The 17,945-nt window shown below is 45.0% G+C and overlaps 2 protein-coding genes across 2 annotated transcripts; both read left to right on the forward strand.

Annotated features, from left to right (window-relative positions):
- Positions 1 to 5,281: 5,281 nt before the first annotated feature.
- On the forward strand, positions 5,282 to 6,003 carry LOC101775200. The gene has a single exon (XM_004974921.3). It carries the CDS (start codon positions 5,371 to 5,373, stop codon positions 5,788 to 5,790), a length of 420 nt encoding a protein of 139 aa, XP_004974978.1. The 5' UTR covers positions 5,282 to 5,370; the 3' UTR covers positions 5,791 to 6,003.
- Positions 6,004 to 10,139: 4,136 nt separating this feature from the next.
- On the forward strand, positions 10,140 to 11,652 carry LOC101775601 (uncharacterized protein C594.04c). Its single transcript, XM_004974922.3, has 3 exons — positions 10,140 to 10,433; positions 10,590 to 10,853; positions 10,974 to 11,652. The coding sequence occupies exons 1-3, from the start codon at positions 10,215 to 10,217 to the stop codon at positions 11,451 to 11,453; spliced, it is 963 nt and encodes a 320-aa protein (XP_004974979.1). The 5' UTR covers positions 10,140 to 10,214; the 3' UTR covers positions 11,454 to 11,652.
- The last annotated feature ends 6,293 nt before the right edge of the window (positions 11,653 to 17,945 follow it).

The raw sequence follows: 17,945 nt of genomic DNA on the forward strand, positions 1-17,945 counted from the left end.
TGCTTTTGGCTCCTGAATTTGACCGGGAGTTATGTCACAGCACTGACAAAGAGGACTTTCATGGGTCGTGCCACAAGCTCTGTGCACGGCAGGTCATGTGTACAAAGTGTTCTCATTACAACACCGACGAAATTCGTAGGCAACTTTGCCAGCCAAAATTGGCAAATTCATATCTCTACAGTTGCAAAACAGTCACATCAGTTAGAAAGAAATAAGTACATACATAAGTGATCCTTGTACAATTGCAAAACCGTAACCCCGTACCAAGTTTATTGCAGATACATAGTGGTTCAAACCGTGACAATAGCAAGGTACTAAATAGCATTTAGTGATACGGCAGCGGATTAGTGCTAGTGTAGCAGATCGCGGATAGCGGGTGCTATAGCGGATGCTAAGTCCAAATAGCAGAATTCAAAAAATAATCACAAATTTAGAGCATATATGAATATTAACATCTAGTTTACATAAAAAAAGTTAAAAGTATTAAGTTAGCCATTACATTTCACAGTAAGAATTACAAATAAATAGATATAATTAAGATGTATAGATATATATATTAACATTAAATTCTCATATTAATGAATAAAGTTTATTTGTCATCTCATAATTCTTGATCGTTACCTAAATAATTATTTTAACATTATTATTACCATTTGATTCATATTCATATGTCACTTGAACCGTAAATGTAGCGAATAGCGGCTTAACATTAGCTGGCCGCAATAGCAGTCAATAGTGAACAATAGTGGCTGCTAAGTCCAAACATGCTTTCTTTGATCTGCTACCTTGTAGAACAGTCACTATTGCGGACGCTACGAATGATATTTAATACCTTGGACTGGAAGCATTCATACTCGTTTTCTCACCCTCACGGAGGGCATTCAACAACTCAGATAAAGCTTACGAACTACGAAGTCACAAAGCCCAGAGAGATCATTTTTTTTTGAGAGAGAGGAAGCCCAAAGAGATCTAGGCAGTAGTAAAAGAAAACGCGCTTCTTCGCCTTTTCTACCCCACAGCATGGCCCATTGAAAATTTAAAATTGGAGCCAATGGGCTTTTAATCCATTATTGAGGCATGGATAGCTCACTTGTTTTGTTAGCAGCGAGCTGCCTGGAGCTTGAACTTGAGCTGGTTTCTTTTACTCGTTTCCTTAATGACCCAAGAGCTAAGATAATCTCATAACATTAACAAGCTTATGAGCCACGTTGGCTCGCTCTCCAGCCGGCATTGCAAAAAACGTTTATTTTAATCTCATATGCTTGGAAATTGGTTAACAGGTATTAAAAAAAGATAAAACTTTAATCTTTATGGGGTGGTAGCCTTATATGGGCTATTTGATGTACACGTAACGATTTAGTGTTTGAGAAAAAATGTTTTAATTCATTTATGCAGGTCATTTTCAAAGGAGCATATTGGCTGCGGTTTTGATCCCCGTTGCAGAATGAGGATACAAGGGAGATCATCTGTTAGCATCATGGAAATAGGGGTCCCTCGAGGAGGCGCTTGACAAAGGGGCCTACCCGTAAGGAGGGGCTCCTGCCTCATGAGGCCCAAACGAGGAGATAGGCCGAGGAGTCTGAGGCCCTGGGAAGGCAAGGAAAATATCGCTCCTGCCTAGCGGGACCTACATGTGGTCCACGTGGAGGGAGCAGGCCACACCCTGGAAGGCCTCCCGGGGGAAGGCTCCCTTCGAGGCAAAGCAAGTGGTGGTGTATCCTAGCATGGGAAGGGCACGACAGTCGAGGTAGGCCGTCAGTAGGCACCCCATCGTCTAAAAACACCATCATTATGGTTGATGGGACGCGCATGGGTACCTCAAGGACCGATGGCCTCACCTATCTCGTGGATCCTCGCACAGGGGCACGATGGCCTCCGGTAGGATCCTCGTCGTTGGATCCTGCACCTCCACGATCAGCATAAACAGCTCCGAGATTTCCGTCTTGGAGAGGTTTGTGCCCGCCCCCTGTAGGGTGCGTGTCGTGTCATTGTCGTCGGTGTAGAACCACGCCGAGCGGACCCGCGCGCACAAGGGCGTAAGGCGGTGGTGGAGGAAGTCTGCCACCACCATGGTTGATGTAAGCCTAGCCTGCCGAAGTTGAGCAATCCGGTCCAGCACCGGCTGCCACACTTTGCCAAGGACCGGCAAGGCAAACCACATGTCAGGGACGGCAACCGGGGGTCAGGCCGGAAGGCAGAGGCGCTGGTGGGACACGATGTTCATGTGCAGCCACCGTCTCTTCTAGTCCTCCTCTTGTCGCGGAGGACATGGTGATGTACTCCCCCTCGCGTGCGGCCTGAAGCTTGAAGAAGAACACCCCCACCACACGAGGAGCACTACCGGCCGACACGCTTGGACATTGGAGGTAGAAGAAGTGGCGGAAGAGCTCGATGGAGGGCCACACACCAACGAACATCTTGCACAGATGGGCAAAGATGGCTAGTGTGAGGACATCGTTGGGCGTGAGGTGTAGCAGATGCACCTGGTACTCCTCTAGCACGGGGAGGAAGAAGGCGGAGAACGGAGGAATGAGCTTGTAGAAGAAGAAGGGGAGGAACATGACCACCTCCCTTGGCTCATCAGGGGTCACCGGATCCGTCGCCCCGCGGATCGTCGTGCCACTATCCGGCCCAACCGGAGGAAGCATCGCCTGGATCCGCTCCAGGGCGTCTGCGACCATGATTGTGGAGCGCCAAAGGTGGGCAACCCGAGGGTCACGCTGCGGTAGCGGAGGAGCGCGGCGGCTGGAGCGATCACTCCTGGCCATGGCAGCAAGCAGAGGAGCGGTTGAGACGATTGAGGTGAAGGAGGCAAAAGGTTGAAGATGACAAGTGGAGATGAAGGAAGCCCTAAGGGCTCGCACATGCGGTCTTATAAGGCAGCATGCGTGGCGGCTAGACTTCGAGAAACAACCGTTGAAGAATAAGTGCGGAGGGTTCCTAGAATCTAGGGGAATCCCAACCAAAAGCTTGAGTGATGGTCCCGAGGCACAGACGGAACGTCAAGAGGAGGTCCCCTTTCTTCTACTGGGCCCCAAACCTGACCTGAAGGGAGACAGTCCGACATAGGGTCGGGGGCTGCTGTCAAATCCATGAGAACGGGGTTCCTCGAGGAGGTGCTTGACAAAGGGGCCCACCCATAAGGAGGGGCTCCTGCCTCATGGGGCCAAACAAGGAGATAGGCTGGGGAGTCTGAGCCCCGGGCAGGCAATGAAAATATCGCACCTACCCAGCGGGACCCACAGGTGGTCCACATGGCGGGAGAAGGCCTCCTAGGAAGGCTCCCTTCGAGGCGAAGCAAGCGGTGGCGTATTCTGGCATGGGAAGGGCATGATAGTCGAGGTAGGCCGTCAGCAGGTGCCCCATCCCCGTACGTAAAGATACTATCATTACAGTTGATGGGACGCGCCTGGGTGCGTTAGGGACCGACAACCTCACCCATCCCGTCCAACAGGCAGCGAGCTCCACCCTTGTGTCAAGAGCGTCCCGCCATGCTCCTGGCTGCCCTCTGTTAAAGAGGCGGGCCCACATTGAGGACCCAGGAGGTGGAAAAAGGCCTCCCGGGGACACTGTCAAAAGGAAGGCCCCCACACTTAGGGCCCAAGAAGCGGCGAAGGGCTCCCGGGAAGGTCCCCGAGAGCCAGATTCAGTGCTCCCCGTCCCGAGATGTTGGGCTCGGGATGATAAAAGTAAGGATTACCAAAGTAAGATGGTAAAATATGAGATTGGTGTACAGAGGACTTAGGCAGGGTGCTCCAGCGCCGTGCGTACCAAGGCAAGGAAGCATCAAGGCAAATGGATGGCGTGTCAGAGGAACTGTAGCAAGGAGGGCAGCTATTGGGCCGCCGTGTTCACACACACAGTGTAAATGGATGGATTGGGGAACAAGGCTCGCCTCAACTCGTCCCATGGGCCTGGCCTATAAAAGGCCGGCTCTTGTCCAAAAATTGACAAACAACTCTAAACAACATAACACACATAACGTAGGGTATTACGCTTCCGAGCAGCCTGAGCCTAAAAACTCTCTCTGAGCATAATCACACACTAACTCCCCCCCCCCCAACGCTTCTCGAATCCATACGCACGAACTAACCCAGACTGGATCTCTAAGGGGTCCCATGGATCCCCGCTCTCGGTGCTTGACCACCGTCAGCATCTGTTCGTCACTAGAGATCGTCGCTTTGGATATATTCGTGAAGAATAGATGGAGAAACAATAATAGACTATGCTTTTAAATTTTTCATGCTCTATGTGTACCTATTTCTCTATTTTTTTGTGTTCAGCTTCTAAGCTGAGGATGATATAAGAATTTGGCTGTGTGAGGTCAGAGAGACCGTAACTTTTTTCCTTTATCTAAGAAAATCCAGCCGTACCGCTGCTTTGAAGCGCTCGTTTCCTGTGCGGGTGAGCTCCCTACTAAAAAATAAAGAATTCCTTGAGCACTAAATTTTGAATTGTTCTAGCGACCGACAATCTTTTTTTACCCAAAGCATAGAATGAAATGTTCCCTGTGCCTATTTTTTGCAACCTCAACTACTCTACTCTTGTATTAAGTTTTTTTTTTCCTTTTGGAGATTTAGGGTTGAGAGAAGCAAGAAGAGGCACGAGCATTGAGCAGTGAAGGCCTGAAGGACAAAACTCTGGACCATTCTTTTTTTAAAAGCCTTTCACTTCTCAATCCTTCCTTTCTGATGTCTACACAGTCTTAATAATTAATAAATACAAACAACATGCACCAACAATCAGTAAAGAAGGTAAATGTAGCATTGGAGCAGTAGTAAAAAGATTAATGTTAGCTGTGGATGATGAATGGAGACACACACCAAAATATTCTTTCCTTTGCGATGCAGTCAAAGGTAGGGCCGATCGACCGACCGGTTAGCCACACACACACGCAGTACCTTTTGAGCGATCGATTCCTAATTTCCCATGCTGTTCAGTCCACTTTGCATCCAGACACACGATTAGCCAAGACTCTGTTAATTAGCCAAGTTCCTACTTCAGTGCATCGCTCGTATAGTCGTATGCCATGGATTTTGTGAGAGACTCCTCCTGTAGCTTCTGCTGCTTCTTCTTTTTCCAGTGGCATATATCTGCGTATGAATCTGAAGAAACCCTCTGGAGCAAGAAACATATACGCAGCAGTACATGCTTTGGGCAGAGGCTCAAGCCTGGAATAATCGAATCGCTTGCGCTGAGGTCTCAAGTTTCCCCTTCACGCACGCCACCACGCATCGCCATCTTCCAATGGTTTTGTTGTGCCCTATATATACGTGCATCCGGATCAGAGCCAGCTTCATCGATCACAACTGCATTTCATCGATCGAGTTACCTATCGATTTTCTGCTCCACCACCACATTACACAATCAATGGCTTCCAACAACAACGCCGTCGCCGCCGAGGTGAGCACCGCCGTTGCCAAGCTCAACGACCACCTCGCCGCCGCCCTCACCGGCGCCAACGACGATGCCGCCACCAACACCATCATCACGCTGGCGGGGGAGAACAGCGGCGCCACCATGGACGCCTCCGCCGCCGCGGGCGACGTGGAGGACCTCGTCGTTGTCGGCAACGCGGACGCCGATGAGGACAACGACAACCAGGAAGGAGAGCAGGAGGAGGACGTGGTGATCAGCGCCTACACCAACAGCAACTATCAGGCCGTCAACAACTCGGTGCTCGTCTCCGGCAGCTGCGCCGTCAACGACCCCGGCGTCCACGTCGTCGTCGTCGAGCACGTCGACGAGATTCGCGACTACGACGACGACCTCGACGCCCAAGAGTTCTAAGCCCCAGCTGCTAGCTAGCAGCTAGAGGTGGTCATTGCAAATGGCTTGGTCGTTTGATGAGCAAACTAACAGTGATTTCTTCAGCATCAGTACTACGTAAATGATGTTCTAAAAGTCGATGATGAGGTGATCCATGGGAGTTACGTACATCACATATATTGTATCCATGCATGGCATATATCTATATATTCTGAGTTCGTTTATTTTATTTAATTTGCAAGACTTTGGATTAATTTCTTGCTTTAACTGGTTCATGTGTTAATTAGTACTAAATGTGTTGTGTTTGCTGGAGTCGGTCGACTTTATTTGCACTGGTACCACTACTGTAAGTTTCTTGAAACCATCACACACACACACACACATACACAAGGTTTTGCAAAAAAAAAAAAGAAAAAAAGAACCATCAACCAGGCATCGATTTAGCGGTCACCGACCGTACCATTGCTACTTGATCCCTTCATCATCTGGATCCCTAATAATTGAAGCTAAAACAAATCATGCTCAACCAATAATTATGTTGGGGGGAGAGGAGAATCTTAGGGAGAGATAGTGATGAAGCAGTTCGGCTACTGGGATCCCACCGGACGGCGCCGTCAAGAGCAATCATATGTGCATCATCGATTTTAGGATCCGTTTGATGTTTCAGGAATTCAGGTGACCCTAGCAGCTCCTTTTCAATCCCCAACTTTTACCATACCTCACGCATAATTTCTTCTGGTTCCTTACTTTTTTCACCTTTTCTATTTTATTTCTTTCTCCAGTATAATGTGGCACCCGTTACAACCAAATGTTTGACAGCGGTTCATAATCTTAATCGACAGCGGGTTCAAGGATAATCTTAGCCTCTTAGGTCCCGTTCGACATGGCTTAATTATATGCCATTTCGGTTTACTAGACATGCATGCATACTGTAGCTGAGCCATTTTCCAAAATGATTTGAAATGTACTCAAATAAGGGGTGAGGAACACCTAAAACGAAACAATTCGCGCTTCCGGTGTCAACTTCTCAAAGGCTTGCAAATTAGATCCCTTATGTTGTGAGGCTTGCGAATTGGGTCAAATTCTGAAAAATCTCTTAATTGACAGAGGGTTCGAGGATACTTCTTTTTTTTAGTATGGTCCCCGCAAGGAAAAAGGACCTGCAACTGCGAATCCCTGCATGCTCGCCTTCGGTTGCACAACTGCTAATCTTTTTAATTTTTTCCCCACATGGCCACACTGCAACTGCGACGCATTTCTAGCTGGCCGGATTTCATTTTGGTAGACAAAGTTTGTGGCACGATCACTCGGAGTATTAAGAAGAAGAAAGTCACAATCTGAAATAACACGCATGCCATAGGGATCGCATCAGCATCGATGATCAGCATGAGCGCGAGCAATAGCTTAGGGTGCTCTACTGTTACATTAGTAGCCAGGTGGATGCATGCCTGTAAATAAAAGATCATATCAAGCTGATCGACCTGAAGATCACCCACACTAGTAGTGAACTGATCTGTCTGTCCATCAGCCCGTGTGGTCCTGAATTAGGACTGCTAATCCCCCATCATTAGACCCACTGCACATTGAGTTTGAGAGATGGCCTCCTAGCTACCTTAATCATATGATCCATCACTACCCAACACTTTTGTGTTCACAAATTTAATTTGCACTGCTGGTTTGTAATTCTCTACTGCAAAAGAAATCTAGCTAGCACAAATATGAAAATCTGAAAAAATAATAAAACTATTTCTCTTTCAACTCGCAATTTGGCACTGTTGAGTTTTATGATTCTTTTGCGATTGTGTAAGGGGGTTCTGTACTTTTGTACTTTTCTTACCATCAAAAGTAAAGTTACACAAGTACATCAAAGAACTTTCTGTTCGAGATCCCGAGCTTTGGAAGCAGGGAAAATTTTGAATTCCCAACTCGAAGCATCTCTTGCTCTAGTAGATTTTGTTGACGCAGAATCTGGACCTCAAGCTTTTGTGTTGAACAACATGGAGGACCTGAGAGATCGGCTTAACTCAAATGCAGGTTCCAAATCGGCTCGCGAGTGGTGCAAGGCGTGCCAGTCAATTTGACCTGCAATTGACAAGGTAAACGTAAAATTCATGAGCCGATAGGCGGCGAAGCCTTCGAGCTCATAAGTAGGCGTTCTTTGAATAAACATCATTAAGATATATTTGATGTAATCATGCGGTCTAAATAAACAAAACATTAATAACTGTGCCATCGGCTATGTCAGCCAACGGGCTAAGATAAAGCATTATAACACAACAGCCATAAAACAAAGCCCTTATTAACCACTCGCTTATCATATAAGCTAACAGATCTAGCCAATGTCTTGATATGTGTATTGAACTCAGACAGGTAAGAGGGCATTGGTATCAATTTACTAACTTAAAAGATTAGAACATAGCAACAAGGATCAGTCGATGCTGACTGTACACAAGCTAGATACATTAATAGATTTTAATTAATATCTTAATAAGTGTATTGAACTTAGACAAGGCAACATGAATGAGAGGGCATTAACCTCGATCTGACAATATAAAAGACTAGAGCACAATCACTAAAAACCTCTTGCCTACCGTTTGCAAACTGATTAAGGTAACAAAATCTAATCAATGTCATGACCGTGTAATTGAACTTAGACAAGGTAACACGGTAAGAGGACATTAATTTCGTCTCGTTAATCTTAACAGACAATCTCGCGGTAGTAAGGCCTCGTATGCATGCCTATCGGCTCAATGATGTCATCATGCTTCTGTGAGATACGGATAAGACCCGTTCGAAGCATCGGCTCTCAACATACGGTTAGCAATACGAGGGGCAGGGGTAAAGATCTATTGGACCTACATGTAAAACAAGAAAGGCATGCAAGATCCACCAATCGATACGATCTGATAACTATGAACGTTTAAACAGGGTAAGGGAACCGATGAAGACAACCTAACCAGATCTAAGCCGTTCGATAACCATAAGTAACATCGAAGACAAGCATAATATTGGACAAAGTTTAGAAAGTTCTACTTGCGACTAAGTTAACTCGATAACTAGCTACGTGATCGAATATCAGAATATAAGACTTAACTTAGAAAGTTCCGATAGAGATTGTAATGACCAGGTGATGGTACTTACAGGCTTGTCTGAGATCGAAACCGTTGCAACCCTGCGCGCAAAAAGAAATTCGTCAGGAAGCTACTTTACTCCTACTCCTAAGGGTTGGCGGCGTGGCGCAGAAAGATTATATTGATTGATTGAAAGATTACACTTTACAAGCTTTACGGGTACATATTTATACTCTGAAACTAACATAACCAAACTTGACTAGCTACTATAGAAATCTTAACTAAACAAAGGAAATATTAAGATACACGGACTCTATTTTCCTTATGTAGAATCCTCGCTGGTCAAGCTTCCTTGCCCGGCTCATCCGCAAAAAAAAACTGATCCGCATGCATGATTAACCGGACTCCTTCAACGTGGCGCATGTAAAGTAAACCAACAACCATGCCGTATCCTTCCTTTGTTTATTCTAATTATCTTCGCATGCATGTGCTGGCTCTATCTTCTTTGCATGCACTTTCTTTATTTAGCTTGTCTCTCCTTGGCCGATCCCATCAAATTAATTCTTGTATTAACCGGTCCTCAATTAGACATGGTATTTTATCGGCCAAAATCCGGTGTCAATAGATTTATCATCGACTCATCGAGTATTGAAATTGTTTCATCGAATTTCAAACTTTCAAGTTCAGGTTCTAGGACATTTGAAGTTTTTAAATGGGAACTTGGAATTCTTGATTGCCAAAATATATAAATTTTGAATTCCACTGTGCATTTAGATAAGTCAAACTTTATATATTTTTACGAATATTTAGTTTAATTATAACTATATTTAGTGTATAAAGTTTGTATAGTTCAAGATACTTTTCATATATAGTACATTGTTCTTTTAAGCTATAAATAATACTCTATAATTGTGAGAAAACAGTCTAACTTTATAGAATAAAATATTTCTCACATTCTTAAACGAAGCGATTACTGCTGGACATCAAGCATTATCCTAGTTCGAATAACATGATTAAACATAATACGCATGAACCATATTTTTAAAAGAATAAACACAGGGAAATATTAAAATATCTAAAAAATTTCCCTATCAAATATAATTGGTTGATTAGATTTATGCGTAGCAAAATACCAAGACATATCCTCATACCCAAAAAAGGCCCACACAAGATTTATGGGTAGGCAGCAGAAGAAGCATCAAGCTTATTGCCAATCATCATTAACAAGATAATAAACTGCTACAGTGTTAATTTCACGGCTCTGCTTGGATGCACTCACTATAAAATCCATGGCATCGCATCCTCCCTCCTCGCACCACTCCACTGCAAAGGCGGAGCAGTTCCACTGCCGCTCACCACGCACGACCGATCGCCATGGCCGGCGGCAACCTCAAGAACTTGGTCATCGCCTTCCTCGTCCCGCTCCCCTCCATCCTCTTCTACCTCTCCTTCGTCCGTCCCGGCGGCAATGCCGACGCCGGCCCGCTCTCCTCGTGGTGCGCCGAGCACCCGCTCCTCCTCGCCAACGTCCTCTTCTTCCTCAACGTCAATGTCCTCTTCTGGCTCGTCGGCCTCCTCCTCTCCAACCACTGGGTAAGCACTAGTCACCCCCTCTCCAATCCAGCACTTTCTTTGCTTAATGCCCCCCGGCGTTTTGTTTCGTTCCCCTGCAAAGCACTTTTACCTGCAATGTGTTCGACGAAATGCCGACTAAGTTTGTGCTGGCTGTCACCCCCTGTTGCATTGCAGCTCATCGACCTGTACTGGACCGTCATCCCGGTGATGCTGCTGCACTACTACCGGGGCCACCCGGCGTCCGTGACGGATGCAGTGAGGTCAGCAGTGGTCGTAGCGCTCACCTGGGTGTGGAGCGCCAGGCTCACGCACAACTACCTGCGCCGCGAGGGTTGGGAGTTTGGCAAGAGGGAGGACTGGAGGTTCAATGAGATGCGGGGACAGTACGGCAAGACCTGGTGGTGGATGTCATTCTTTGCCGTCTACCTCTCCCAGCAGGTATTGGCTCAATTCATAAAATTTCTCAGTGTATCTGAAGAAATGACAATCTAGCTATGAACATTCATGGTGGACAGTATCTTAATCCGAATTCCAAATCACACGTTTTTTTGCTGGCAGGTGTTCCTGATCAGCATCTGCCTGCCCATGTACGCAATCCACTCCAGCAACCAGCCATGGGGCATTTGGGACGTCGTGGCCACAGCCGCCTGCATTGCCGGAATTGTCATCGCTCACTTCGCCGATACCCAGCTTCACAAGTTCGTGACCAAGAACGAGAAGCTGAAGCAGCTGGGCGAGCCAACTGTCCCCACCCTCGAGGACGGCCTGTGGTGGTACTCGCGCCACCCCAACTACTTCGGCGAGCAGCTCTGGTGGTGGGGCCTGTATCTCTTTGCCTGGAACCTGGGCCAGCAATGGATGTTCGTGGGGCCCCTCGTTAACACCCTTTGCCTTGGCTATGTCACCGTGCTCGTGGAGAGGCGCATGCTGAAGCAGGAGCACCGAGCTGAGGCCTACAAGCTGTACCAGAAGAGGACCTCTGTGTGGATCCCCTGGTTCAGGAAGTCTGTCCCAGAACTGAAGCAGAAGGAGACCTAATCTCATGTTGTAGTTTACTATTTGGGTCTTTGCCCCTTGTCCAGGTTGTTCACCATGCTGTTGTTCCATCCTGTAATGTCGAGTACTTGTCGTTTCATCCCTTTGTGCAATTAACTGTGCATGAACTGTACTAGCTTGTATCATGATCACCTGTTTAAGGTGTAAATTAATAATAATGTATCTACAATGATCTGCCTAATCTCAAGCTTGCTTCCTGCTCATTTCATCCATCAGAAGGAACAAATATATTGATCTAGACTGAGATCAGATCATGCTTTCCAGCTGGGACTGCAACTTGGATTATCAAATCTGATCAGTTACATTCTGGTCATATACTCACATCCACCCTTTTTTCCCAATGTTGACAGGACAAATGTTTATACCAATGTTATCAAATGTTTATATCAAATTTGGTCATATACTTGTATCCATTTTTTTCCTAATATTGACATGAAAAATGTTTAGATCAAAGATATCTACATATGTAGTCAATTTTGTTTCTCTGCTGCAAACCCCTTCTCGTCAGTGATGCTCTTGGTTGGTTCTATCATTTCAGACTCCTGGTCCTGGACCATTAGAACCTGCAGCTCTATCAGGATGAAGCTCTTCCACCGCCTTCTGAATGCCAGTGCCTGGTATGTATTCCCATGCTTTTCTGGATATTTGAAATCAAATATGGACCTACCGACTGTTACTTGCCGCCGTTTGCTCTGATTCCAGCGTTATGTTCCTGTCTGCCACGGTGCATAAAGTGGCAATGGAGACATAATAGATGACGTATTGCAATTGCTCGGTGCAATTAGTTTGTAGCTAAAAATGTAATTACGGCTTTCAGTATCTGGATGTATGGTCATAGTTTGTGCTGGGATTAAGTGAAATTTTAGTTCAAATATTTCACTATATTGCCCCTATCTATACAAGGCATTAGGCGAGTACTGACTTCTGAGTAGATTAAACTGAGCTGAGGGGCACTACAAGAATTTGGCAGATGAATATTACGATGATACCCACCCAGAAAAAAGTTAGGAACATTCGATTCCTCTCCGATGAACACCCAACTTTTTAAGGACTATAATCAAGAGCAGCGCCTTTAAACTTGTGTTATATGTGTTATAGTAGAATTGAATGATTACACGGTTACTTTGCAGCGTTGTTTATCCCCAGCCAGCTGCTGCATATGCTTGCTTGGCCGAAAAGAAGAGTGGCGTGCAGCGCAGCCTGAATATACAAGTTGATGAAAGAGGCCGGCCGCATGAAGCACTTTTACTTTTGGTTGGGTTGATGATCTTTGTATCATTATCCGAGCTGTTTGTTCATCCATGGGCCCCCAGATCTCACCAAGCTATTACAACTCTAATATTTCCCATTACGTATTCAACACACAGTTGCTAAGCAGCGGGGTAAACTATTGTATGCTGCTCAATCCAACTTGATCTGCTTTTGGCACGCAATGATGCTTTGTCAACTTTTTGGCCAACGGGAAGAGAAAGCCACCACCGTTCGGCATTCTGAAACTCCGATTGATGCTTCTGTTCTTTGAGTTCATGGTCCTGTAAATAGTGTCTGATACTAACCATACCAAGCTTCTTTTCATCCCGGCTACCAACCTAATTGTTTTCAGCTCTGAGCTATCCATTTTTATGCCAGCGCTATTATCTAAGTAAAGATTAAAATTCAAACATCCATTTCCACTGTTGTACTTCACTTGTATGAGAAACTACTGTATGCAGTGATGCAGTGGATTTCAGTTTTTGCCTGCGCCATTCTGTTTGTCTGTCAGTTTTAATATTATGCAGCTTAACCAACATAGCACGTTGCCCTCAATGCTCTGGGCGTTCTGTATGAGAACTACTTACAAATTTTTTCGACCAATCAAGATTTTTTTTACAAAAAACAAAATAAAATAAAATGCACAGACCACAGTTAAGCATCGATCTCAAAACATGAGTGCGTGCAGCCTGCACGATTTGGACCATATGTTGCAGAAACTTCCTCTACCCACTGGTCATCTCTGTTTCCAATTGAGCAATTGCTTCAACGCCAGGATTACTGTTAGTATCATATCCTAACGAGGTAAGTCTTGGGCTCACATCTGAGTGGTTGCAATCAAAGTGTAGAGTTGTCGACACAGATATGACATGCATTATGTATAATAAGAGCTCTTTTACTGCACACAATACTACTACTTAGTGGTATATAAAGTAGGACCTTTATATATAATAATGAACTATCAGCCTTCAATGCCAAATGATGCTAGGAGAGGTGCAGGGGGGATCCGCAGGGCAAAGATACAGCTTGAGGAGCGAGCCATTGCTGAGGGTGCTTTGGATGAGGCCGCTCCAGAGGACGAGTCACTTGCTGCAGCAGAGGCACCTATGCCAGCTTACCTTCCCACCGACTCAGAGGACTCCGATGAGGATAAGGACTACATGCCTACTGAGCCTACTTTCACACTCCATCGTGCTCATGACGATGAAGCAGGGACCTCTCTTTCAGGACAACGTGTGCCAGCACCGGCAGTTCCTACAGTCAAAGCAGCACAGGTAACTTAGCCTGATACTCTCACTGCTATACTTCAATTTTTAGCTCAGGGGCAGCAAGCTAGTGAGGAGACGCAACAGCAGATGCGGGCATAGTTAGCTCGCCAGTAGGTAATACTTGAGGGCATTCAACAGCAGATGATTAACTTATAGATGTTCACTTTCTTTTCTAGCTTCTTGGGACAGTTGTACCATCACACAGGCCTTGAGGCTCATCCAGCTCCTACTTCTCAGCAGCTTTAGCACGACCCTATGGCTCCTCCTCCATCGATTGGCGGATTTGTGTAACCCTTGGCTACCTTCCTAGTCTCGCCACTTCTTCAAATAGGGATGTTCTAACTTCCACAATCGAAGGCACAGTGTGACCAGAAAGAGTAGTCCTTCCTTGACCAGCTTTAGCAGAATTAATTCTCCAGTCAACTTCAGTCAACTCAGGTGCCTGCTTCATTCTCAACAGCACCACTCACCTTTGAGCAGACACCGCAGCCTTTTCTCACTGGTCCGAGGTCTAGTTCTCCTTTTTCGTCCTTTGTGACACCTCGGTCCAAGGGGCTTGACACGACCGATGCCACTCTTCGCGCTATCACTCAGCAGATTGACATAAAGATGGCTTCAGGGGTTGAGGTGACAGTTTCTCAGGGCGACACCACCGTTTCTACTTCTTCTGCTCCTGTCACCATAGTTGTCGCTACTTCAGCTCCTACTTCTTCCACTTCGTTCGCCCCGAGGGCTCTCCTACAGCTTCGTTCTTGAGGGCTCTCCTACAGCTTCGTTCTCAAGCTGACCCCGTTCGTCCCGAGGGCTCTCCTACAGCTTCGTTCTCGAGCTTCGATGACGATGACGCTAACATCTTGGGCTACGTGATGCAGCCCTCTGGAGCACCTGCAACCTCTTCACCATCTTTTCCACCCCAACAGGACTAGAGCTTTTAGGTCTCCTTTTTAGTGCATCAGTGCCAAAGGGGGAGATAGATAGGGGGAGTAGAGATAGGGGGAGCTTGGAGGGAGTGTGTTGTTTCTTCTGTGGATCTTCATGTCTAGACATGTTATTTTGATCTTGTGCTTGTTGGTGTGTTGACATGTCTACTCATGTGTGTGGTTTACTTTCAGTTAATGCTTGTGTGCTTGTTTACCTTCTCTATATCTTGTCATGCGTTAATTGTGTTGAAATGTGCTTTAGATTAAAATTCTGTATCTCTACTTGTTGTGTTGTCATCTATCACCAAAAAGGGAGAGATTGAAGCACCTAGGCCCTTTCGCACCTTTGATAAGGGTGTGTTTTGGTGATAAATGATAACCATTTACTTGTGACTAACCCATGTGTTTTGAAGCGAATCAATATTGGTTATTATGTCATGAGTTAAATGGAAATTGGCCCCTCAATTTGAATTATCATGCAGGCTAAGGGCTAATGCGACAAGGCTAAGGACCTTTCTATGATGAAGTGTCACAGGGAGATGAAGGACACTTAGTGTAATATAAGCTTTGCTAGTTTGTAGCACTTGGACCGTACTATTAAGAGGGGTTTCAATGTTAGTAGCTTGATATTGTGAAACTAACCACGAAAATGATGCATACTCAGCATTTTCTAGAACTTGGTAGCTCAATGAACTCAAGGAAGTATTCAAGAAGCGAAGAAATTGATGGAAAACTCAAAGGTGATTGCATTGGATGAGTGAATATGAAAAGGGACTGTCGGATGTTCCGACGCCCTAATTCTTAGATGCGTCGGAGCAATTTTTCAGAGGTGAAAAACTAAAGGTCAAAATCAGTTGCTTCGATGGTAGAGCATCGGACGAATATTGCGTAGCACTAGATGTTTCGATGCTATGTCAAGAAGACTGTTGCAGCAAGCATGTGTTCTTTGCAAATTTCCAAAGAGGTTTTGACAAAAATACCTTTAGCACCGGATGTTCCAACACCTGTCATGTGACCATTGGATCAATGTTTCGGAGCAAGTATAGTTTCTTTGAAAACTTCCAGAGAGGTTTTGACTAGAACCCCTTTAGCACCGGATGATCTGACACTACTCAGGAGACCATCGGAGCATTCACCGGAGCAACATTTCATTGTTACTTTTGTAACGGTCATATTTTGAAGATGTGAGTGACCGAATGTTCCGACACCTTGGGGGATGGTCGATGGTGTGCTTTTCTGCAAGCACTTTTTTAACGGCTAGCTGCAGTTGCCTAGCCTATATATACCCCTCCCCCAGGTCATTTGAGCTGCTCTTGACATCATGCAGTTGCAAGCAGCCCATGTGTAGTTGAGAGTGTGCTAGAGCCAAAGAGTGATTTGTGATTTGCAAAATCTCAAGATTAAGGACTCCTCTTAGTGTTGGAGGGTAGCAAGTGTGTGTCTATTCATGGTTTAGCTGAGTGCTGATCAAGTGAAGTCATTGACGCTTGTTACTCTTGGAGGTTGACATCACCTAGATGGTCTTGGTGACCTGGTTCTTGATGAGCTCTTGGAGATTGTGGGAGCCCTAAGAAGAAGATCTTATACACGATGTGAAGCTCACTGTTCGAAGATGGAGAATGAGCATTCTTAGTGAAGCACTCTTATTTTTGTGACTTGAGGGAGCAAAACCCTTAGTGGGTGCTCCAACGTGGATTAGGGGGGGGCGTCAACTCCTCGATACCACGGGAAAAAATTCGGTTGTCTCGTGTCCTCACTCTTTACATTTTAGCACTTCTTTTGAGCACTTACTTCCTACAATTTACTTATCTTTTTGCTCTTGATAAAGTTGTGTTTGCTTTGCTCATATCTTGCCTAAGGAAATGATGATCATGTTAGTGTGCTCTCCTTGCTAGGTCCTTTGTTTGCTAGTGTGCTTAGTTTCTAGGTTTGAACCTTGTAGATTGGGCAACACTAGAAATCTAGGCTAAAGTTTACTTTTATTGTTCTAGAAATTTCAAAAAGTTCCAATTCAACTGCCCTTCTTGGCAACCGATCCTTACAAGAATTCAGAAACTTCCTCCAAGAGAAAATGTAGTGTTTTTTTTAGAAAAGGGAATATGTATTAATATTCCAAGAGAAAATGTAGTGTTGCAAGGGAGAAATGCAGATCCTGCAATGAGCTCTTCGATCCATTGCTAGTGAATTGAAAGATGCAGATAATAGCTGTTGCCGTGGCTTTCAGAAAAATAATATATTCTTGCTATTTACTCTTTGCTTGGAGCATGAGCTAAAGAATAAAGATGGAAGGAAATTTTCTTTAGTAAAAACATAGTCATGTAGAATGAATTTTGTTTGAAGTATTGATATGCAAGGAACCTTTTCGCTTTAAACATGGAAAGAATCGTCATCTAGGTAAGAAAATTATCTTTAATTTGAAGAAGCTTTTTATTTTGAATAACTCTCTTTATTCATGCTTCATGTATCGGTCACATTCTGCTTTTTTTTCCCTCATCTAATGCCTGCGTGAACACTACTCTGCTCTGCTCCTGTCTAAGCACGACATGACCAGATTACCACTTTTCTGTGAAGGATCGACACGAAGATTAACTGCTGTAAATGCAAACTGCAACATGGATGCCACTTGTCACTATAAGAATGACATAAAATTCCCACCTTCTAAGCGCATTGTGTTCAGACATCTTTTCCCCAGAGGAAATTAAGGCATAACTGCAGAACATTAACCCTCAAAGCAAGTTCGTTGAGGTTTTCCAATGAGCTCTTGGGTCCATTGGTAGTGCAGTGAGCTTCAGGTAACAGCTCTTGTCGAGGCTTTATAAAATAACATATGAAATTGCTCTTTGCTCTTCTCTTCCGGCTGCAGCTAAAGAACAAAGACGCAAGGAACTTTTCTTTTAAAAAAACAAGTCATATGGAATGAACTTTTGTTTGAAATAATCATATGGAAGGAACCTTTTTCTAAAACAAAAAATAAAGAGATGGAAAGATCTGTCGCCCAGGTAACTGAAGTAACTTGTTAGCATGCTGTCAGAAAA

This window comes from Setaria italica, chromosome VII (genome assembly GCF_000263155.2).
Source record: "Setaria italica strain Yugu1 chromosome VII, Setaria_italica_v2.0, whole genome shotgun sequence".
Classification (NCBI taxonomy): Eukaryota; Viridiplantae; Streptophyta; class Magnoliopsida; order Poales; family Poaceae; genus Setaria; species Setaria italica.

What these genes read in the sequence shown, in the direction of transcription:
- LOC101775200 (XM_004974921.3), top strand. Translation starts at nt 5,371, where the DNA reads ATGGCTTCCAACAACAACGCCGTCGCCGCCGAGGTGAGCACCGCCGTT.
- LOC101775601 (XM_004974922.3), top strand. Translation starts at nt 10,215, where the DNA reads ATGGCCGGCGGCAACCTCAAGAACTTGGTCATCGCCTTCCTCGTCCCG. An exon ending in TCCTCCTCTCCAACCACTGG is followed by an intron (nt 10,434 to 10,589) that starts GTAAGCACTAGT and finishes GTTGCATTGCAG; the next exon opens with CTCATCGACCTGTACTGGAC. An exon ending in CCGTCTACCTCTCCCAGCAG is followed by an intron (nt 10,854 to 10,973) that starts GTATTGGCTCAA and finishes TTTTGCTGGCAG; the next exon opens with GTGTTCCTGATCAGCATCTG.